This window comes from Balaenoptera musculus, chromosome 12, assembly GCF_009873245.2.
Source record: "Balaenoptera musculus isolate JJ_BM4_2016_0621 chromosome 12, mBalMus1.pri.v3, whole genome shotgun sequence".
Classification (NCBI taxonomy): Eukaryota; Metazoa; Chordata; class Mammalia; order Artiodactyla; family Balaenopteridae; genus Balaenoptera; species Balaenoptera musculus.
In genome coordinates, this window is record NC_045796.1 from 14,358,295 (window position 1) to 14,382,970 (window position 24,676).

The following is a 24,676-nucleotide window of genomic DNA, read 5'->3' on the forward strand; positions in this document are numbered from 1 at the left end:
AACCCTGTTACCTCTTGCCAACATTATAAAAAATTAAATGTGCAGAAAAATCTGTATATATTTGCATAGCAGATTTCAGATTCTAACCCACTACACTCAGATGTGCAAAGCCTATGTCCTCACTGATCTTTTCCCCAATGGCTAGCTTTTTTGTTCTGGTCCCTGAACTGGTAACCACTGTGAGATATTTTGCAAAGCAATAGATGCCTCTGGCAGAATTCAGAGGAAGGAGCAAAGCAAGAGAATCATGCACAAAGAAATACTCAAAAGAAGTGTGTTAATTAATAAACCAGAAAAAAAAAAATATATATATATATATATTATCCCTATTATGTGTGCATGCATGCAAAAATGCAGAGAAATGGGCCACAGTAATAGCAAACAGTTGACAAAAGTACAAGTGGAAGAGGAAGTGGAATTTATATTGTTTGAATATTTATCATAAGAATGCATTATTGTGTTACTTATGTAATTTTTAAAAGAATAACCCCCAAATGAGGAAAAGTAGGAAAATTAGATTTGATAAAATTATTTTAATAGACAACTAAGTTAACAATTGAGTACCAGAGAGGATAATATTGTATGTTTCTAATATTTGGATTTCCTAAAGCAAGTTATTTTTCTCTATCTTGATTTTCTGATCTGTAAAATGGGGGCAAATGAAAGAACATACCTCTTAGGGTTCTTATGAAGATTAAATGAGATAATATATGTAATGTACATAACACATTGTGTTATGCCACACAATGTGGCAGTGCCTGCCACATTCTCAGGTTCCCTAATTGTTATTATCATGGATTCCTGACGGCAGCTATGTCAGCCATAACTTCCCGTATATTTTTTTAATAAAATTATAACATGTTGCATATAGCTCTTATAAATTAGGAGTAGGGTTTTTTTAAATACATTTGGTATAACATGAATAACAATTTTCACAAATTTTCTAAATCCTTAAGGGAAAGTTGTAATTATTGAGATAAACAGCAACAAATTCTTATTTGGGAAATAGTCTCTCCATTCTCACCTTTGACTTCTGCATTCATGAAGTAACTTGCTTGTCACTTTCACTATGTCTTGCTGAAAATCATGGGCAGAGACTTTTTTTTTTTGCTGAAAATCATGGGCAGAGACATTTTTTAGTACCGTTGCTGTTTATTATGCCTTTGGGAAAACGTTTGGTGATAAAGGGTCTCAAAGAAAAACTTAGGTCTCCTTTCTTGATGCTGTGCATTCATGGAACTCTTCTGCTCTCGCATCAGGATCTCTGTCAGGCCCTGGAATCCCTGACCAGCACGGTGGCTGGCCTGTCAGCCAGCGCCCGCAAGGTCTCTAACAGAGACTCCTCCATGCAGGAGGCTGCAGCCCTGCAGCAGAACTATGAGCGTTTGCTGCGTCAGACTAAGGAGAGACAGACTGTGCTCGAGAAGCTGCTGGCCCACTGGCAGAGGTGAGCAGCCTTCCTTCTCCAGTTGGCAGCCAGGGTTTCAATAGCTACGCCTAAATAGGAAATTCTGGACTTCAAGTGATGGGACATGATCATCCCACACGTAAAACTCATCACCTCATGTGCCTACCATGGGAAGACATTGATCTTCATTATAAGATGAAGATCCCTGATTGTGGAGGGGATGTATGAGTATCTTTACACATTGCACAGATCTAAACACATGTGCAAGTTCATACACAAACATGAAAGGAGTGGTGTTTTCACCTTCATGTCTAGAAAGAGACAACAAACACTGTGGTATTTATAATGGTTACTGTTGAACCCCTCAACTTCAGAAAAGTTTAGTTTTCAAGTATGATAATTTTGCATGAATTTGTTTCTTATCTCTGCTTTGTGTAGGCTAGAGAAAGAAATGTCTACCTTTTTGACTTGGTTAGAGCGATGTGAAGCTATAGCCAGTTCCCCAGAAGCCAACATTTCTGCAGACAGAGTCAAGGTGGAGAATGAACTTCAATTAATACAGGCAAGTTCAAGGAAGTGGGAGGAAAATGAAATGCTCTTTGTTATGGTTGCATTGTAAAACAAAATCAAGTACGAAATCCTTTCTGCAACTTAACTTTTTGTTTTCATTTCATGATCCTGCAAAGAAGAGCAGCCCTGACCTGAAAGACAAAGTCATGGTGAACTTTGTGATGATCAGTTTCCATGATGTATTAGAAAATCCTGTAACATAATGTCTGGCACTTGAATACAAATTATCTGGCAGAGGAGTTGAAGGCGAAATGGGTAGAAACATAGATGAAACAAGGTTGACCATCAATGAATAATTTTTGAAGTTGGGTAATAGCTGTATTCCTTCTACTTTTGCATTTGTATGAATTTTTGGTAATAAAAAAGTCACAGTAATGATTATTTTCAAGCAAGACACCAAAAAATGAATAAGCACAAATGCAGAAGATAGAAAGACAAAGAATACTAGCTTATTACATTCTTGAAGAAGCCAACTTTTTATACTTAAAATAATCTTTAAGTATTACTGAAACTACAGACAATGTTACTGATTTCTGGAGATTAATGACTTGCTTTAAGTGATGCTATCTGTGCCAGAAAATTCAACAGGCAATACTGCTTCACAAAAGATATTTATTGTGTAACAGATTTACACCCCAACTTTCTCCCATCACCTTTTACAAAATGTTTAAGAGGAAACTAAGTTCTTTTACTTTTCATAATTGCTTCTCTAAAAACTCCATCAGAGCATGTCTGTAGCATCTGATCCTATTCCCCCATTGTCATATGTTCTCCTACCTTGACTTTGAGGGTTTCTCACGCTCTTGGTTCTCCTGCCTTTCTAGTTTATTAAACACCAATGTTCTGCATTAATCTCCCAAAAAGTCCCTGCTCAGAAACCTCCAGTGACTGTCCTGCCTGAGGATAAAGGGCAATGCTCAGTCCACAATCCAGTGTTTATCTTCTTATAAATGCAATGTGAGCTGTTCTAAGAAGGGAAGTCATAGCTCCTTTTCTTAAAAATGATACAAAGATATCTGCCTATATAAAACTGTATTCCTGGACTTCCCTGGTGGCGCAGTGGTTAAGAATCTGCCTGCCAATGCAGGGGACACGGGTTCAAGCCCTGGTCCAGGAAGATCCCACATGCCGCGGAGCACCTAAGCCCATGTGCCACAACTACTGAGCCTGCACTCTAGAGCCCGTGAGCCACAACTGTGGAAGCTCGCATACCTAGAGCCCATGCTTCGCAACAAGAGAAGCCACCGCAATGAGAAGCCTGGGCACCACAACGAAGAGTAGCCCCTGCTCACCACAACTAGAGAAAGCCCACGCGCAGCAACAAAGACTCAAAGCAGCCATAAATAAATAAGTAAATAAGTAAATAAATAGATAAACAAAATACAACTGTATTCCTACATGTCTCTGTGTGGAAAACAGTGCTGTACAAATTAGAGGACCAAGATTGGCCCCCATCCAGGCACTGTGTCAGCCAAGCTGCCTCCCTACCATGGTCTGAACATTCCTTGTACGTTCCCACCTCCTGGCCGATGTCTTCATCCTGCTCAGCGTTAAGTCCTGGTTCTGCTTTGAGGTCTTTCCTGTTGTCCATAGGCTGTGTACTCCTTCCTCTGATACCTGTAGCAATTTTGCTTGTATCACACATGTGGCCTCACTAGGGAGGGGAAAGAAAACATTTTGACAAGCATCAACTATGTGCCATGCTACCACTATCTATATAGTGCTTATCTTTTATCTCTTATTAGGTAGGAACCACAGCTTTTATGCACCACTCACATCACCTAAGAGATTCATTGCCTGATTTAAAAATAAGTAGTTCTGTTGCACGAAAGTAAAATGAAGACCCTTTAAGTTCCCTGGTTTGGCCTAATGTAGTCTCTAAACAGAGAGACACACTGTGTTCCCAGTACCTAGAATTATACCTCTGTCATTGTTAGATATGCTTTGTTTTTCTTCAGCAACAGTTTTTCTTTGATTCTTTTCACCTACTCAGTTTCTTTATTCTGAAAGAAATTCTACAGCTTCTAAATTTGCCTAACTTAATATAACCCAGGCACTGGGAAACTAATTCAGGTTTCAGAAGCATTTTTAATGTTGCATTAGAGGTCAAGTAGATCCATTTCTAAATCAAGGGATAAAAACCCTTTTTAGCCTGGTCCCAATGACCTCCGTTTTGCAAGAACACAAAGCCTTTGGATAGCAACCCCCTGTGTCACATGGTCCTTCCTGGTCAGTCTCATTGGGATGAGATCTGTAATCCTTTCTGTTTTTTCTCAGGGGCTGCAAAATGAAATTGTATCCCAGGCCTCAAACTACAGCAACCTATTGCAACTAAAGGAATCCCTATTCTCAGTGGCCTCCAAAGATGATGTGAAAATGATGAAACTACATTTGGAGCATCTGGATGAGAGATGGAGAGATCTGCCTCAGATAATTAGCAAAAGGTTTGGTTTCAAAAAAAAGCTTCTAGTATTGTTCATTTTTTTAAATGGTGAGCATATAAATTAAGAAAGCCTAGCTTTGTTTACTTTTATTTAACCCAGTTATTCAGGACATAATTATAGAAGGGAAGAAAACCACTTTATTCGTCATTTTAAAAATCAAAGTGCTTAATAATTAGTATTTCTAATGAACCTCAATTCAAAATTTTAGTCTTGCAATCAGGGCAAATGATCAAATTAGCTGAACAATATTGAAGGGCATAGGATTACTCGGGTTTGCATTATTACTGTCCAAGCTGTTTATGTACAGGAGAAAAAAGGTAATTAAAATTTTGCCTCACATGATATTTCTCAACAGAGGATATGTATTTATTTTTCCATTTCATTCCTATATAGATCTTAGTAGAGAGCAGGGAAATTATTATTATATTAAAAGGAGACAAAAATGGATTAAATGTTAATTGACTAGATGATTAACAATTGACATTTATACCTTTCTAAGATGCCAGAAGACAAAATTTTGACTTAAATTGGTATTGATTACCCATGTAATCTTGAATAAGGCATTTAACCTTTCTAGTCAATTTTTAATTTATTTATTCAGCAAATACTTACTGAGTTTTTACAATGAGTAGTGCACTCTTCTGAGTGCTGGGGTTAGCAACAGTAAACAGAGTTCTGCTGTTTACCTCCGTGGAATCTGTATTTGTTCCGTTGTCTATTTGTTCATTTATTCAATTAGCAAATGTTTGTTGGGTACCTGTTGAGTACAAGGCACCATATCAGAAATTGAAACTGTAAAAATAAATAAAACCTGACCTCAAGTATTTTAGAGATCAGCATGGGAATAACAAGAAATCCAATGAGAAGTGAGCACAGGATATTATGGGAACAAAAAGAAAGGACATTTGAATGGGTTCATGAAAGGCTGACAAAAGGCTTTGGTGCCAAACTCTTGAAAGATGAGTAATTTTTTGTAAAATAGAGGAGGATCTACCTTCTGCCTGTCTCCCAGAGGGAAAGGAAAGGGTTTTTAAATGATACAAATGTATAAAAGCATTCAAAATATAATATATGCTTGTAAAGATAATGTGTAGAAGGTTTTGTAAGGATTAAAACATGAAAGTCTATTTAAAAAGTTGAACTTTGGATATGAGCCATTGTAACAAATATTAATATTTGATTAAGGTATTATTCTTAATGCCAGCTTTGGATTCTGACCTCAGATCACCTATTGTTTATCCATCTAATTTATTACACAAGCAGTGATTGATCCCTGACCATATCCCAGGCACCATTTTTGGCACTAAGGATATAGCAGTAAGCAAAGCAAGTAAAGTCCAGTCTCTTATTCAGTGAGGGAGAGGATACATGTATCATTAATCAAATGAGTGAACAAGACTGTTTCCGGTGATGTTCAGTAATATGAAAACAATAAAATAGGGTTATATGTCAGGGACCGTAGATTGGGTGGCCAAGCCACATCTCAGGGGACGTGACATCTATTAAGATCCGGATGCTGTGTAGGAAGCAGATTCATGGTACTTTGGGGGCAAAGGATACAGGTAGAGGGAGCCAAAAGTCTCTAAGACAGTCGTGAGCTGGGATACTGGGGAAACAGAGATGAGTGGCAGTGTGAGGCCTCTCTGTATCAGATGAGGGCACAGGAGTTGATTACGTGGGATCCTTCGTAGACCACAGTAAGGAGTTTTGGAGTTTTGCCTTCCTATGTGCAACAGGAAATTGTGCCCCTGTGTCTAAGCTTGGCAGAGAATGTTCTGATTACATTAAGGTCATTTCTGGCTTTTACCTACAACGTGGATTGAAGGGAGGCCACGGTGGCAGGAAGGAGGCCAGTGTGGCAGCAGTTGGAGGCAAGGCGACAGATGAGGAGAGTTAGACAAGCGTGTAGAAGCGGAGAGGAGAGCAGAGAACGTACCGTGATGGGGGCGCTAACAGGATCAGTGTAGATCAGATGTGGTGGTAAAGAAATGGAGGGATGAAGGGTGACGCGTAGGACCATCTGGGTGGATGGCGGTCACATTAACTGAGACAGGAAAAGTGTGAGAGAAACGGGGTTTGAGAAGTAGAAAACATCAAGAGTTCCGGTCTGTCCGTGTATGACAACACTGCTTTTGCCCTTGGTTAAGCTTATTCCAAAAAACGTATCATCATTCTTTCTGTCCAGCTGTGGGGCATTTTAACTTCAACACCTTTCTGTACCTAGGATTAACTTTCTTCAGTCTGTGGTCGCTGAACACCAGCAATTTGATGAACTGCTGCTTTCCTTTTCTGTCTGGATTAAGCTGTTCCTCAGTGAATTACAGATGACTTCTGAGATAAGCATAATGGACCATCAAGCAGCTCGTACTCGACACAAGGTAAAGTGCATTCTTTTAAGATTGAAGAATTTATTTATAAGAGAGAGCTCTTGAATTATAAAGGGATGCAACATTAAAAAAAAAACACTTGACAGCAATTTAACTTCTTATTAATATGCAAATGTTTAAATAATTGAGCGTATGGGTCCAGGCAATGTGTTATACAGACAAATTAAACAGATAAAGCTACTTCAGATAAAACAGGCAACCACCTTAAGACACTGTTCCTTCAAAGTGGAGCAAATGATTTGTAGGGTGAAGTGATAAGAATGTTCCTTTTTTTAGCTTCGTTTGCTTTGTTCCAATGCTGAAAACTACTACTGAATTCCAATGCTTTAATGATAGAGTTTTTCTGAATTACTCTTTAGCCTGGAAGTTATTTAAAATTTATGATTTATTTTCCTTATTTATAATTTATACATAATATCTATCCAGGCATCAAAAAATAAAACATTTAAAAAATCAGATACTGACCATCAAGTATTGGGATAGTCGGAGATAAGCTACATAGGAAGCTTATAACAATATTTAATAATAAAACACTTAATATTTATTGAGTGCTGACTCTGTGCTGGGTTTGCTAATTAGCTTTACCCAAAGGAAAAGTACTTTGTCATATATTCCTGTAGTGAGTCAGGGATGCTGTCTTACTTGATGACCTACATTTCAAAGGGATGGCTCCCCTGTCCTTGAGGAAGATATTCTGAGTTGTGAAGCTGGCCAGAGGTGTTAAAAAAATTTACAAAGGGGCAAAATAGCAAAGGGGCAGACAGTGGATTTGTAAGTTTTCTACCATAAATGCTCAAAGAAGCCCTCAAAAGTTTAGTAGTCAAGCTGAAGAGAATATTCAGGCCACTGTGGTCAAGATCAAGACAGATGATGATTTGTCTTTAATGGGAACCATGCTGAGATCGTTGGTAAATCTCTGCTAGATTTTAAGCCAGATTTACTGAGAGCTAGCCAAATTTCCTATACAATAGGCTCACCCTGGTTAATCTACATCTGTTTAAAAAGAAGGCAGCTAAAACTTGTGCAGGTTTCTACCTGCCTTATTCACTACCTCTGAACAGGTGTTAATGTTCATCTGTCCCTTGCACTCCTTCCCTACAAACTGTTAAAATTAGCTCTAATATATACATAAATATTGTAATTTGTATATAAATAAATTATTATAATAGGTAAAATATAAATATATGTATTATATATAATAGAGCTTAGCTCTAATATATAAATATTATAATTTGTATATAAATAAATTATTATAATATTTACAATGTAAATATATAACATGCATTATATATAATAGAGCTAATTCCATATATTAATAATTCTATATTAAAATTAATTCTAAAATAGAACTAATTCTCTATATATTTTAGTTATATTGTAGGCATATGTATAGTTAAAAGAAATTGAATATTTGGAAGATTTTAAAAGATATATATGTATATGTATGATGTATGTATACACACACATATGTATATAATTATATATATCTGTAATTTCTTTTAACTATTTCTATCCACAAAGAAATTATTTTCCATGGAATGAATTAGTTCCAAATGAGAGTTATGCTTTATGTGAAATATGTAGATAAACAAAGCAAAACAAAAGAAATTTTTAAAATGTTTCTACAAGATTCGCCATAGTTGACCTTTATGCCATCCACTGCATTTAAAATGTATCTTGACATCACAAATCCTGACGATATCTGTGTCGGTAAAACAGTGTATCTGGGGAATCAATAACTAACTCTCTCCTCTTCCAGGACCATGCAGCAGAAGTAGAGAGCAAAAAGGGAGAATTGCAGAGTCTGCAGGGTCACCTAGCGAAGCTGGGTGCTCTGGGCCGCGCTGAGGACCTTCACCTCCTGCAGGGCAAAGCGGAGGACTGCTACCAGCTGTTTGAGGAGGCCAGCCAGGTCGTGGAGAGGCGGCAGCTTGCCCTGTCCCACTTGGCCGAATTCCTGCAGGGCCATGCCTCTCTGTCAGAGGTTCTCCACCGGCTGAGGCAAACAGTGGAAGCAACCCACAGTATGAATAAGAAACAGTCTGACTTATTAGAAAGGGACCTCAAGGATGCTATCCGAGATGTGAAAACATTAGAATCTACTGCCATCAGTCTTGATGGCCTTCTTACCAAAGCCCAATACCATCTCAAAAGTGGAAGTTCTGAGCAGAGGACTTCCTGCAGAACTACAGCTGATCATCTCTGCTTTGAATTAGAGAGGATCCAGAACCTTCTGGGAACCAAGCAGAGTGAGGCAGACGCCCTGGCGGTATTGAAGAAAGCCTTCCAAGAGCAGAAAGAGGAGCTGCTGAAAAGCATCGAGGACATCGAAGAAAGGACTGACAGAGAGCGGCTGAAAGAACTAACCCGCCAAGCGCTTCAACAGAGGTGAATGGAAACTGCGTGGAAGCTGGTGGTCTCGTGTACTTTTTATTTGGTCTGGAATGAACTCTTGTGCAAAACTATAATAGTACCAGATCTAGCTACTTATTTTAAAAATATTTTGAGGGGACTTCCCTGGCGGTCCAGTGGTTAAGACTCTGTGCTTCCACTGCAGGGGCACATGTTCGATCCCTGGTTGGGGAACTGAGATCCCGCATGCCTTGTGGCCAAAAAAAAATATTTTGAGGATAAAATTCATGACTATTTTAACACTTAAGAAGTATTAAAATGTCCTTGTTTTCCTTAAGGACTTTCCTAAGAGCTATATATAAGCCACTCTATTTACCATAGAGTATATTGATCATCTTATCTATTTTTAAGCAGTTTTTAACTGATAGAAGAAGGGACTCGTCTTCTGTAATAAGAATGAAAGGCAGAGGAGAAGGAAAATGAAGTAGATTTGTATTTCTGGTGGTAAAATATGAAGTAATTTTTCCCGGGGGCTTCTAGCCTCTCAGAAAGGACTGGAGTGAGGTCTTTAGTTGAGAGTGAGTGACAGGAAGTTGTGGGGAGAAAACGTAAGGAGAAATGGGAATGAAGCCTCCGGTGCTTGGTAAGTGATAAGCTGCCATTTGAGATTTGTATTCACTCACTTGAAGGGGAACCAAACAGCCTGGCAAAGTGGTTCTCCCCCACTACTTTTACCTGTTTGCTTAGAGGTGTGGAGAATGCAGAGAAGTGGGTTTAAGCAAAGTCGGGGTTTTGTCAGGTGAGATTAACAGAGAAGCTAAGGGGTCAAAGGTATTTTTCTGCAGTAAATTTGAGAAGTAATTTTTTACTATAGCGGTCTTTTCAACCTTCTTTTTCCTTCTCAGTAGAACTTCTCCCCACTCATCTTCTCAGCATTGCTTTCTCTTCCATTTTTCAGGGGGCAAAGAAACAGCAGAAATGCGTTCATGCTAAGGCGCCCATAATGGATAAAGATTATATTGACCCTGCCACAGTCATTGCCATTTGCTTCCTTTTAACCAGAATCAAACATCAAGCTAAGGCTTTGGTTAGGTGATAATGCCTCCTGAGGTTATATGCCTCATGGGCAATAAGCTATCTGACTAGTTTAGCAATAAATTTACAAAAGGGAATAAAATTTGGGAAGGAAAAATGGCCTCCAGAGTAAGGGTAGAAGGAGGAGCCAAGTGTGGCAAAGAACTCACCCAGGAAATAAGCGGTAGGATTGGTGCTGCGTGGCCCTTCCTCGGAGGCTCAGTTCCAGCAGACCGGGAGATCCTAAAACTGCTGGAGGAGGCCTGGGCTGGGCTCGAGAGCCACGTCAGTACCCACAACGCTGAACTCACCAAGGTTGTACAGAGGCTACGGAAAATGTTGCCTGGAATCGATTGATCATTAAATCCCAGTCATACCATACTCATGTGTTACTGGGTGACCTTGAGCAAATCACCTCTCTTCTTATAAAACGGAGATATTTTGATAATGCCTGCTCCTGGCCGCTTTGCTTTGGGAATTAAATGGGATAATGCGTATAGTCAGCACTACACCAAAATGCAAGAACCAGAAGAGCCAGTGGCTGCCTCTCTGTGACCACTTTTTTTACAAATACTCAAATATTAATATATTAAGGACCAAAATAACCCATGATCATTTTCTAGTGGTAATCTTTTCAAAAAGTAGGTAAAGTTTTATTTTTAAATATTACTATTAATATGAGTCGAACTTCATGGCACAGAAGAATTTCTTTTTTTTTCTTTTAATTTCTTTTTTATTTATTTTTATTTTTGGCTGTGTTGGGTCTTCATTGCTGCGCGCGGGCTTTCTCTGGTTTCGGAGAGCGGGGGCTACTCTTCGTTGCGGTGCGCGGGCTTCTCATTGCGGTAGCTTCTCCTGTTGTGGAGCACAGGCTCTAGGCGTGCGGGCTTCAGTAGTTGTGGCTCGTGGGCTCAGTAGTTGTGGCTCATGGGCTCTAGAGCGCAGGCTCAGTAGTTGTGACACACAGGCTTAGTTGCTCCATGGCATGTGGGATCTTCCCAGACCAGGGCTTGAACCCGTGTCCCCTGCATTGGCAGGCAGATTCTTAACCACTGCACCACCAGGGAAGTCCCCAGAAGAATTTCTTACCAATGACCTTGCGATAAATACTCACCTACTTTACCTCCAATGTCGGCCCTAGTCAAAATTCTTATACCACCAAAGCAAAATAGAAAGAGAATACAAACTTAATAGCAATTTGAAGGTGAATAGTAAGAATGACTTAAAATGTTTTCTAAGGTACAGTCTGAATTATGCAAAGTTAACTTTAAAAACATCTTTATCTGTTGATATACATGAATTGCTGTGTTAAAAGCTTTTCTAGCTACCAATATGCATGCTTTATGGAAAGGAAATACTAGTTCACTACCTTTAGTAAATTAATGATAAAATAACATTTTAATTTGCAGGTTGAGAGTTTTCAATCAGTTAGAAGATGAATTGAATTCTCATGAGCATGAACTATGTTGGTTGAAAGACAAAGCTAAGCAAATTGCTCAGAAAGATGTAGTCTTTGCACCTGAAGTCGACAGGGAGATAAACCGCTTAGAGGTTACCTGGGATGACACCAAAAAACTAATTCATGAAAAGTAAGTAAAAAACTTCTCAGTTTTTGTTTTTAACTTTCTACTTAATTTATGATATTGGGCCATTGCCTGTTGATTTGCGTTGGTGTGATCAAGCGTTTAATATCTTTTGCCAACTTAGGTATTCTGTGTCTATTTAGTAATGTTAAAAATTTAGTCCTACAGAACTTTGTTGAGGAACTTGTCTTGAGATAACAATTACATACAAAATTTGATGCTTAAAATCCAGAGTTGTCAACAGTTACAAAGTGCCACCAGGAGAGTCTTAACCCCTGATTTTCTTTTTCATTTTGTTGTATTTGTTTGTAATTGAGGTATGTTTTACATACAGTAAAATTCACCCTTTTAAGTGTATACCCTTAAACTGTAGAAGTTTAACAAACTCATGCAGTTGTGTAAATATCACAACTATCAAATTTCACAGTAACAGTTCTACCACCTGAAAAAATTCCCTTATGTCTCACTGTCATCAATCCCTCCCCTCACTCCCGATCCCTGGCAACCACTGATCATTTTTCTGTCTCTGTAGTATCATCTTTTTCAGAATCACACATAAATGGGTTCTTTCCAGTCTGGACAATTGTAAATAAAGCATATCTAAACACTCATGTTCATTTTTTGGTGTATACATAAGTTTTTACTACACTTGGTTAAATACCTCTTTTACTTAGCTCAGTGCACATTGTGATATGTATCCACAGAGACCAATCTAGTTTTATAGCTGAATGACATTCCATTTACTAGGTGTACCACAGTTGATCCATTCACCAACTGATGGATATTTGGGATCTTTCCAGTTTGGGGGACTACAAATAAAGCATCTGTAACATTCATATTTAATTTTTTATGTATACATAAGCTTTTTATTATATACTGTTGACTACTAATATAGGCTTTTAAAAATTTAACCATATTGCAAAAACTTTATTCCATGTTATTAAATATTCTCCTAAATTGTGATTTGTTATAGGTTGCACAGTATTCAATCATAAGAATGTATCACAATTTATTCACTTATTGGCCTATTTTTAACATTTAGGTTATTTCTAAGTTTTCTCCTATTACAAATAATGGTGTGAAGGATATAATTTTACCCAAATCTTAGTGCACACCTCTTTCTTTTGAAAAATTTCTGGATGAAGAATTGTTTGCTCAAAGGCATTTTACTCTTATGAACAAAAACTATCTTATATTTTGACGATTCTTGGGGGATTCATATTTAATGAAAATTTGTGTTCTTGAAATGGAAAAGAAAATCTCATATGTACTTTAATGTTTTTTTTTAAATAAATTTATTTATTTGTTTATTTTTGGCTGTGTTGGGTCTTTGTTGCTGTGCGTGGGCTTTCTCTAGTTGCGGTGAGCAGGGGCTATTCTTCGCTGTGGTGCGCGGGCTTCTCATTGCAGTGGCTTCTCCTATTGCGGAGCACAGGCTCTAGGCGCGTGGGCTTCAGTAGTTGTGGCATGCGGGCTTCAGTAGTCGTGGCACATGGGCTCAGTAGTTGTGGCTTGCGGGCTTAGTTGTTCTGCGGCATGTGGGATCTTCCCGGACCAGGGCTCAAACCTGTGTCCCCTGCATTGGCAGGTGGATTCTTAACCACTGTACCACCAGGGAAGTCCCTGTACTTTAATTATTGAGCAGTATTTTTTGTTTATTTTGTTTTTTGGGTTTTTTTGGGAGGAGTGGGTTTCCTTCCCCTCAACTCACATACTATGAAGTAATTAAATCACAGATAACTTTTTAAAAAATTTAACAGATTTTGTTTTAATGACTAGGTGGATTCTTCATTCATGGAGAACATTTTGGACATTAGGGTTAAGTCAGATTGGCCAGAATGCTTTTGACACCAGTAGGTGGAAATAGGTTTTCCCTTGATTCCAGCATTTATCAGAGTACCCTTATGTAGTTATATATCAGGTCCAATCGTGGGGGAACTCTTCCCTATCCTGATATGTGACAATAAATGATGTATTTTCTTAATCATTACAGCCAGGGTCTATGCTGTGGACTTATTGACTTAATGAGAGAGTATCAGAATTTGAAGTCAGCTGTTACTAAAGTCCTAGAAAATGCCAGCAATGTGATTGTAACCAGAACTACTGTAAAAGATCAGGAGGACCTTAAGTGGGCTTTATCAAAGGTAATAATTCAAGATGTATTTATTTTATTAGACTTTGTTAGTAGATTTGTTTTTACTCATAATGCATTCTCTATAAAACTCTTGTCAGTATATTTAGATATAGCTAATTCATGCTGACAAGCTCAACCTTTTTTTTTAGGAATACTTATATCCTGGGATTCTAGCAATTCGAGAAAATTATATATATCTGTATAGTTCATTATTACCAGTGGTTTCTGCATAAGGTCAACCATGAATTAAATTTCTTAGAGGCAAATGGTTATAAATTCTTGACATATCTCTGGTTGCTTTATTAATTAAGGAAACATTTATGTCCATAGCATGCAACTGCCAAGAATGAAATGTGTAATAAACAGAAAGAATTGGATGATTTTACCAGTAAAGGAAAACAGTTGTTGTCTGAGCTGAAGAAAATTCACAGTGGTGATTTCATCTTGGTGAAAACAGACATGGAAAGCACTGTGGACAAATGGCTGGATGTAAGCTCATCACCTGGGATTCTGTGAATAGTTTATATATTCACATTTCTCAGTCACATTTTTGGGCAAGGATTATTCAGGAATGTGACTTCCTTTTTTAACTTTTAATGCTAAATTCAAAATGATACTCTAAAAAAAATAGTGTTCACATACAATTTAGAAATAGTTAAACATTATTTGCTTTATTTTGTTAAATTGGCAGATTTTCTAGAATTTCATTTGATAGCTTCAATCATAACATATTTATAACTCTAAATGTTTTTCTTTTCCAAACCTTGGGATCATGGATAAAATAGAAGAATAATTGATAAACATATTCCAGAATATTAAACAATAATGGATAATAATTTAAAGTAATGAGACTATAATTGTGCATTGAAAAGCATTGGACTTGTAGTTTATATCCTTGGCTTTTAGTTCTTGCTCTGTCATTTGCTAGCTATGTGCCCATACAACAAGTCACTCGATCTCTCTGAAACTCTACCTCTCAATCCATACATATTTTACATTGTTTTCCAGCTCATAATTCCTGTGATTCTGTCGCTCCCCTGTTATCAATATTTAGGTTCAGAAGTTTAACCTACAGTAGATTCCCTTACTTAAGCTAAATTGCTGAAGTTAGATATTGATGTTTGCATATTATAATCAAATAATTTGGGGACTTCAGAAAACCTTATCTGCCTCCACTTTTAAAATGGTATTCTTATTATGGGAAGATTGTTAAACAGTAATACTAATAATACTTTAACCATGCAGAGTAGGTTGTTCTCCTGTGCATTTACTTATTCTATAAATATGTCCAAGTCTAATTATGCACATTTTTATATCTCAGCATTACAAATAAAAGGGCTTATTGTGTCATTTTCAAAAATAAATACAGTACTGCCCTAGCTAGACTCCTATCCTGTAAAATTAAACCTTAGAGTGAGTTATATTATTGTAGACTGCAATAGACCTGTTATTATTTTCCAATTTACAGATGAAAATCAAAATTCAATCAACTCTCCTAATGACAGAAATACTTTATGTAATGGTTAGCATTTACTTGAGCCAGGAGCACTAATTAGATTATAATAATTTTTGTAAAACTTTGTTTTTCAGTCAGAATATGAAAGAAGCATTGACATATTTAATACTTCGATGGGCAAAGAGCATCTGAAAGCCTCAGATTTAATGATATGGCCTCTCTTTTCTATCCCAGATATCAGAGAAAATTGAGGAAAACATGGACAGGCTGAGAGTAGGCCTGTCCATTTGGGATGATGTACTTACGAGTAAAGATGAGATCGACGGATGGGCAAACAATTCTGTTCCACAGCTGACCAAAAGCATCAGCAACCTGAATAACAGCCTCAAAGCAGAAGAATTCCTGAAAGAATTTGAGGTAAAATGACTTTACCTTCATATGTGAGCTTGTGGTACATCATTGACCAGAGTATAAAAAATTGTGTCTTTTTTATTAAAGCTCATTCTTCCTTTTAAGACACATACTATACTCAATATTTTGTAATAACCTATAAGGGAAAAGAATCTGGAAAAAATAGATATATATTTGTGTATAACTGAATCACTTTGCTGTATACTTGAAACTAACACCATGTTGTAAATCAACTATACTTCAATTTAAAAAAAAGAAAGAAAGAAAACAAACCACTGGAAAAAAAAAAGTAAAGTTCATTCTTCCTTTCAAGACACATAATAAGTGTAATAAAACTCTTTACTGTCTTTTGCTGTTTACTTGAAAGTTGATTAGGCTATGGATAAGAGGGATGTTTTCTTTTTTTTTTATATTTAATTTAATTTATTTATTTATTTTTGGGTGCGTTGGGTCTTCGTTTCTGTGCGAGGGCTTTCTCTAGTTGCAGCAAGTGGGGGCCACTCTTCATCGCGGCGTGCAGGCCTCTCACTGTCGCGGCCTCTCTTGTTGCGGAGCACAGGCTCCAGACGCGCAGGCTCAGTAGTTGTGGCTCACGGGCCTAGTTGCTCCGTGGCATGTGGGATCCTCCCAGACCAGGGCTCGAACCCATGTCCCCTGCATTGGCAGGCAGACTCCCAACCACTGCGCCACCAGGGAAGCCCAAGAGGGATGTTTTCTTTTTTGCATTTTTATCATTTCTTAGTTGGGGCTCTTAAAGTATTAGTAGAAAAGTAAAGATTCATAAAATCTACAATTTGTCCCATTCATCTGAGATTATGGCACCTTCCTATCAGAAAACCAAATTGAAAATGTTTGTAATCTAATGATATTTAGTGTCTATTTTTTCCTCATTCAAACAAAATGTTTACTGAGTACTTACCACGGGTCCTGAACACTTAACTTAGGTGCTGGATTCTTCCACTGCCTTTGCAGAAGTGGAAGAAAACTGGAGATTGGAGGGTCACAGATTCCCACGGAAAGTGGGCTTTTAAAGTTCTAGTGGCCAATTTATTTTAAATTCCTCTTTTAAACTCCCATTTCTTGCATTCATTTATTCATCTGCTCATCAAATTCCCAATGAGCACCTAAAATGTGGCAGGCACTGTTTTGGGCACTGAGAATTTAATAGTAAAACAGACAAAGTCACTACCCTTATGGTATTTATGTTATTTACATTACAATGTATATCATATGTAAAATGTCAAGCAGTAATTGGGCTATGATGACAAATGAAGTAGGGTAAGGGGAAATAGAGTGAGCAGAGGTAACCCGTTTCACAAAGCATGGGACTGACTGTGCCCTTGGTGAGGGGAGAGACTGTTCACATCCTGTGCTCCAGGGCCCAGTGCTGGGCCTGGCACACGTTTGGAACATGACAGACACATGAAAGAACGACTGCAGTCTGAATAAAATGTGGTTGAATCATCTGTATTGCCTAAGTTATCGGCTGTATTTACCCAAAGAACATTCTATAGATTGTTCCTATTTCTAAGAGCAAACAGAAGTAGAGGGAATTATCCAGACCAAAAGTACAGTCAGGAGAGGGATCCCACAGTCTCTTTAGTTGTTACCTTTGATGTTAAATTAACATAACAGCTCAAACAGTGGTGCGTACTGGAGCACAGCTTGTACCAGCTCACAAAAGTCACTACGTTTTCAGGAATTTTGTGAGCCAGTGATAAACACGACCATTATTAAAAATTAAATTGTAAATAACTGTACCATTAAGTTGTATTAAAAATGAAAGTAATGAATTCCCCAAACTTATCACTTCCTAATTATTATTTGACAATTACTGTTATCTGGCTCTTGAGTTATTGACACTTATTATATCCATATGATGGAAATACTATAGAACGTGTACACCTGTATGGTGCTTCCAGCTCCGTGTTCTGTGACATCATGCTGTAGCTCAAAACGGTGGTAAATGCTACAGATCAGGGCCAGCTGTTCAGCCAGCCTGGAGGATACGCCTACTACTGACCTCTGGGATCCAGGGAGCCAGTGGACCTCAGCCACGTTCATTATGTCCAGGTTCAGTCACTCACAGAGATGGGTTTTTTATGCTATGCTCTGTGATGCACCAGCTACTAAAATCAGAGAGCTGGATTCAGCCTGGTGCCCAGCAGTGTCATGGCTGCTGCGGTGCAGGAAATGAAGCTTAGCTGCATAGGGGTGACTCCTTAATTGCCCAGGCTGCTTCTGGGGAAGGCCAGTGGGCCTGGCAGGCAATTCATTAATTCTTACTGGGCAAGTAAATCACTTTCTAGATTGAAGGCATCAGGAGGTTTGTTAGTGTCTACAAAGCACCAAAATACCACATTTAAGTTGAGAGGGATATTTTATTAAAGTGTTCCTTCGTGGAGCAGCCACAGAGCACAGGGAGATCAGCTCGGTGCTTTGTGACCACCTGGAGGGGTGGGATAGGGAGGGTGGGAGGGAGACGCAAGAGGGAGGGGATATGGGGGTATGTGTATATGTGTAGCGGATTCACTTTGTTATACAGCAGCAACTAACACACCATTGTAAAGCACTTATACTCCAATAAAGATGTTAAAAAAAAAAATGTTCCTTCATGGGCCCAGATAACTAATGAAGTTTCCAAGCACCTAATTTGTTCCATAATGATTGATTATTCTTTCTTCTTCTTGTGTTAGTGTTGGTGCCAAAAAAAAAAGAAGACAAAAGTCAAAATGTTAGATGTCAATTTCCTAATGAACCTGATTTCTATTTAACCACCCTTTAAATTTCTATTTGAAATATTTCTTCTATATTACATATAGTCTACAGTAATTAAGAGTCACTCCTGATGTGTATTTGTTTTGAAATGCTTTCTCAAGACTTTAATGCTGCCATAGTAGCCAATGATATTAATGCTAATAAATAAACGACAGTTAGTCTGTTGAAAATCCCCGCTGACTCAAGACTTTCGGTTAATGTTTAATTTTTTCCGGGAGCATTTTTTTCCAATTAAAGAGAGTAGGAAGAAAGAAAGTTCTGCATACTCCCTCACATTCCCAGTGAATGTTAATGGTGACATTTTTACACGTTCACAAATAATGAGAGTCCTCAGAAAATGAAGCAGAGTTTTAGTTTTAGTTTTTTGTTTTTTGTTTTGTTTTGCTTTTTTTACCCTGGGTTAAAGTTGGGGCTTTTTGACAGAGTTAATGCTTGAAATTATTAAATGCCAAGTATAACATGTCAGTGTTTTGATTAGTTATGTTTTTCCCCTTTGTCTTTTATTTTGCAGTCTGAAGTTAAAAAGAGAGCATTGAGATTAGAAGAACTTCATTCCAAAGTTAATGATCTTAAAGAATTAACTAAAAATCCAGAAACACCACCAGATCTTCAGGTAAGCACTCAATCAAGTTTGTAATAACTCTATATACTATACACTCTCAAAAAAGTGTGTATATATGTCCATATATATATATACACACACTTTATGTATTTATTTACATGTATATGTATATGTGCGTGTATATTCTTATTGTTATCATTGTAGTAATTCCAAGCAAGCACATAGACGTTATCAGATACGGGGGTTAAAATATTAACATTTTTAGAATTCCTTGTGCTAGTATTAATTAGCATATTTCCAACTCAAATATTATAATAAGATTCGTTCCTTTTTTCCTTACTAAATTTTGGAAGTGGTGGCATCCAACTTGCCTCATGGACCATCTTAAGCCTAGACAGAAACAGAAACCACATTTATGAATATTGATATTCTTATTGACATTTTTCTAATCCGTCTACTGAGTAATGGCGTCTGGAGGGACCACGATCACAGATCTCCCCTCAAGGCCCTTTAGATGGCGCACATCCACAGGAACCAGGAGACAGGCCAGGCAGACCAGGTCTGACCAGGCAAACTGGGCGGCTTCACGGAGGGAGCCTGGGAGCAGCCAGCGCCGGGCTTGGGGCCAGGGCTTCTGACTCATTACTTTCAGCTCTCTATTTGTTGCCGCCCTCATTTTCTGTCTTCCTCTTTCTTCTTTATCTACTGTTTCTTGCTAACGAGTCAATCTTGTTGGATCACCTATACTTTTGCTCTGACCCAAGGCTGTGTATCTATCAGTTAGTATCGTTGGTGGATGATATACTTGTACCAGAAGGTTAGAAGTTTCACCTGAAGCAAGAATAGGCAAAAGCGATGCTGGTCATCCACAGAACTGAAAAGGAGAGCTTGTGCATGTCAAGGGCATAAGCGGGTAACAGCTGGCCTTTGCCAGAGTGAAGATGGAGGCAGGGTTTTGAGAGAGAGCTTCTGTTGTTCTCCGGTTTCTCTCTTACACACACCCCCCCCCTATACTCAGGGAGGAAGTATGGGGGCACCTGCACCTTACCTCAGAATGAGAAGGATTTTGACGGTACCGTCTAGAGAGCATGGCATATGCCCCCTGCAGTTGGCAGACACAGGAGTCTAGTATCTAACTCCCGCCACGTAAGACCTTAAGGGTGAGAGACAGGCTGGCTGACTGCTGATGTATCTGCCAAAGGAGAAATGATTGTTTTGAGTGGCCTGCATCCCAGAGTCATCTGGGATGAAATGCCAGCGTGTGACCTCTGGCCCAGAAATGAATTATGAAAGGAAAGGAGGAGGAGAGCATTACTTGTGTGCATCTCAAGGTACCTAAGAAGGCTTTCTGGGGGGATGAACAGGCCTCGGCAGCTAGGAGTTAAAGAGATGCCCACAGGCTGCACCAGGAGAAAGTGAAGAGCCAGACGGGACTGTATTGCCCGCATCTAGGGGACGTCAGCGGGAGGTGGCAGCAGTGAGGGAAGTCTCAGAAAACCCCACACACGAGGCCTGTGAGAGAAGTGAGGGTAAACTGTCACCCGGCCCGGAGAGCAGAGATGCCAGCTCCCAGGAGTGGTCACCCACCTCCTGCCTGTCCAAGCCTGCAGGGGTCAGAGGCTGTAGAAAGTCAGGGAGTAGAAAGAATGTGAAGAAAGACAAAAAAAGGCACTTGGCCCCTTTCTCCACTGGAGGCTTCCTGTTTGCACCTGGTCTGAGCTGAGGATAGGAAAAAATATCTTAACTTTCAGTTCAAAGTTTTGTTTATTAAATGGGACTAGATGTTCTAACTGAGGAATTGAAACTGCTTTGCAGTCAGTCAGGATTATAAGTCCTTTTATCATTATGCGTGGGGCCAGAGAAGTTCAGGCCCCTCCCAAAATCAATCACCCAGGGAGGAGAGAAGAACCAGCCTCACCGAATATTTTAAACAGGAGACAAAAGGGACATTGCTTCATTATAAAATCCCCATGTGGTGTTTGTTCAGAGTAGCGACTACTTCAGGGCGAAAAGTGTGTATTTCCAGGGAGAATGAAGAACAGCTTTTTGGTCCTCAGCTTGGTTACTCTGTGTAAGTCTGGCTCTGCTTTTGAAACGGGATCTCGTGGATTCCCTGGAACCTCAGTCAAAGCTTCCCCTTTAAAAAGTCCAGTGTTAACGGTAATCTTCACTCTTTCCATTTTCCCATTACATAAGATATTCGGCAACTTGTACCCACTGATTTTCCTTCTTAGAAAAGTTGAATTAGCATCCATCGTTAGGCTTCTGCGATTTTTACAGTTAAGCTGCACGTGAACGGAATCCTACTGAATGAGTGCTCTGGTCTTCACAGATTTTAATGCAATCTTACTTTATGTTTAGTTTATAGAAGCCGACTTAAGGCAGAAACTGGAGCATGCCAAAGAAATTACTGAAGAAGCAAAAGGAACCTTGAAAGAGTTCACCTCTCAGAGTGCACAAGTGGAGAAGTTTATTAATGACATTGCAACCTGGCTGACAAAACTAGAAGAATCGTTGATGAACTGTGCCCGAACTGAGACTTGTGAAGGATTGAAAAAAGTGAAGGTAAGTCATAAACTGTCACTAAGTGTTTACACTTCAATACTAATATTAGTTCTCCTGTTTTTCGGTGACTATAATAAAAATGTAACCTCTGTTCTCAATTACCCATGTTAACACCAAACCAACTAATTCATGATATAGGAGACAGCAAAGCAAATAACAGATGGAGAACTGAATGCAGGTGGTAAGAAACCAAAGACAAATATTCTAAAAACAGAAAGCACGCATTGCTATAGGACCTACTCATAGGTTATACTTGTTAAGATATTTTTTTAATAAAAAGGTGGGAGCCTATAGAAGAACTGTTTGAATTTCTACACATTTTCAAGCTTGAATGCCTAGTAGTTTTTCATCACTTAATTACTTTTATTGGTCAGCATGACTGCTTTCATCCTGAGAGGGATATATTTTTTAAAAATGGTTGAGAAAACAACATATGTGTTCTGTGCTCTTTTAGCATATTTTCTTACTGTACTTGAGACTAAGGACATACACTTTTAAAATTAACTACTGGTGCTTTTGATGTGGCCTGTGATCCTGAAACAAAGCCCAAGTAGCCCATGGAAGATGTGAACATAGGCGGGTGACTCCATTAATATAATAGCTTCTAATCGACTAACTAAACCCAAGATCCTGGGCTGGAATCCACAAAGACCTTTTCAATTTGCTTGAAATCCTAAACTATAACCCAAATCCTAGCTACCTCTCAACAGTGTTCGCAGTTGTTCCCGAGGAGAACTGGGCAAAATTCTGAAAGAATCAACACAAATCTATCACAAATAGTCAAAAAAAAAAAAAGAAGTCCGACAAAAATATATACACTATTGAGTGGATTTCAACAACACCAATTTCCAAAAAACATTCCAGAGTGGAGTATATGGAATATTTCTCTTGAATGTGATGAATATCCTTCACGGCATATTTTTATTCTGTAGGAAATACAAAAAGAACTTCAAAGTCAGCAAAGCAGCATCAGTTCCACCCAAGAAAATCTCAATAGCTTGTGCCGCAAATACCATTCAGCGGAGCTGGAGAGCCTGGGCAGTGCGGTGACAGGGCTGATAAAGAGACACGAGGCTGTGAGCCAGTCCTGCTCCAAGACACAGGCCAGCCTTCAGGAGTCTCTGGAAGAACACTTCAATGGTGAGCTCTGACAGGTCTTAGCGTGAATAGTTTGTTTACAAGACACGGTCCAAACCAAATGCTGCCTAGAAACTGCCAGAAAACTTTCCACAAGAGTAGCGTTTTAAATTTGTGTGTGTGGTGAGATTTGAGCAATCAAATTGTTGTGGTTGGGCTCTCACCATACTCAGAATTCTTCCTTTTTCTCCTTAAGAGAGTAGGAGTCTGCCATCTTGAGGAATCTGAACTCCATCTGATTTTGTGTGTAGGGCTCATTTATGTGGAAAATGAGTCCCACCGCTATGATGAAGTGACACGGTAAACTTGGATCTTAGGAGAGGCTGTGAAATTCAGCCACGTAATTCAGGAAATTGCTGGTCATGTGTCCCTGACTCGGCCTCCCACACAGTTGTGCCTCTGCTCTGGTGTGGATGTAAGATGCTCTAAGTCAGCGTGGTGGGCAGAGGAGATGGTTCTTCCCTTTGCCATAGGAATGGCTTTAACGCCTCTAGAGCGTTGCTCAATCTGACATGATCAGGCAATTACCTTTCTTTACCGAAAGAAAGAAACACAATGGGAAATCACACGTGTCAGGAATACGAATTTCTTTTCAGTCTTATATCTTTGATAATTTCTCAATTCTACCATGAGCAGTCATGATGATAGATCATACTGTATTATATTCTATATTATTATCGTTGTTGTTTTCTTTCTGGAATATGTTGTAAGGCAAGATGCAATGGGCTGAAGGCCAGAATTAATTCATTGTGGTCATCCTGGAAGCTCTTTCAATGTTTTGGATGTATTTCTTACTTTCGTTACTTTCCAAAGAGTCTATGCAGGAATTTCAAGAGTGGTTTTCTGGAATAAAGGCAGCGGCAAAGGAATCATCAGATAGAACTGGGGACAGCAAAGTTCTGGAGGCAAAGCTCCATGATCTTCAGGTATGCAAGCTGGCACTGCTTTTCCTTCTTCCCTCAACTGCACTCAAGTGCCTTCAAGTCAGACCTAAATCATCTATGTCCCCAAACCTTATTTTCTTCAAATTTTTCTTCTTCCCTAACAGAATGAGGTTTCTTGACCGAAAAGGAGATAGTTGATATATGAAAAGTAAGTTGAGAAAATGTTAGAATTTCAGAATTTCTAGATCCCTTTCCTCTCTTTTTTAGCCTGTTGATCATTCTTTGGAATTCATTCAGAACTAAACCTAATTTCAATTTTTATAGCAGTAAAAGCATAAATAATTGTATCTATTTTACATCATTATCATGAAGGAGTTTTAAGAAAGAAGACATGGCTTGTGTATTTTAATAACCTATCATCTAAATTTGGAGCTACGATATATTCAAATAAAAGCAATAGATATTATAGATTTTATAGGTGTTACAGACAATGAAAAATGTATAAATTCTGGTAAGAGAAGGCCATTGTGACGCAGAGGTAAGAATGATTGACAGGAGCCTAGGTTCAAATTGAGTTTTGGCCAGGTTTTTCAAGCGACTAATCTGAGCCAAGCACTGTGTTAAGTCTTGTAAAAATAATTTTCGAAAATTAATGAGGAACGTGAGGATTTTGTGGCCTAATGGGTGATGGCAATAATGTAGATAACTCATTAGCAGTCAGGGTAGGAAGAGCATTATAATACAGGAAGCGGTTTTGCAGGAGGCTTGCTGAATTCAGATGTGGAGTTGTCCCCTTTGAGGCTTGAGATGCAGTGGAATTCCACGAAGAAAAGTCTGAGTGACGATCGCAAATGCCACCGTGGAGCTCAGTGGAGAGGCGGGGCTAGCACAGCAGTCCTGGGCTTCTTTGGCTCTGTTGAAGCCATGCCCA

The 24,676-nt window shown here is 38.7% G+C and overlaps 1 protein-coding gene across 12 annotated transcripts in view; it reads left to right on the forward strand.

Annotated features, from left to right (window-relative positions):
- SYNE1 (spectrin repeat containing nuclear envelope protein 1) overlaps window positions 1–24,676 on the forward strand; it is a 454,100-nt gene that overhangs the window by 177,408 nt on the left and 252,016 nt on the right. For all 12 annotated transcript variants that reach the window (XM_036871084.1, XM_036871085.1, XM_036871083.1 and 9 more), the window contains 13 exons: window positions 1,260–1,447; window positions 1,847–1,970; window positions 4,256–4,422; window positions 6,647–6,800; window positions 8,569–9,197; window positions 11,645–11,824; window positions 13,812–13,962; window positions 14,283–14,441; window positions 15,643–15,825; window positions 19,109–19,210; window positions 21,521–21,724; window positions 22,657–22,864; window positions 23,675–23,787. In XM_036871084.1, the coding sequence (XP_036726979.1) occupies window positions 1,260–1,447; window positions 1,847–1,970; window positions 4,256–4,422; window positions 6,647–6,800; window positions 8,569–9,197; window positions 11,645–11,824; window positions 13,812–13,962; window positions 14,283–14,441; window positions 15,643–15,825; window positions 19,109–19,210; window positions 21,521–21,724; window positions 22,657–22,864; window positions 23,675–23,787 (2,562 nt within the window). The remainder of the gene's footprint in view (window positions 1–1,259; window positions 1,448–1,846; window positions 1,971–4,255; window positions 4,423–6,646; window positions 6,801–8,568; window positions 9,198–11,644; window positions 11,825–13,811; window positions 13,963–14,282; window positions 14,442–15,642; window positions 15,826–19,108; window positions 19,211–21,520; window positions 21,725–22,656; window positions 22,865–23,674; window positions 23,788–24,676) is intronic.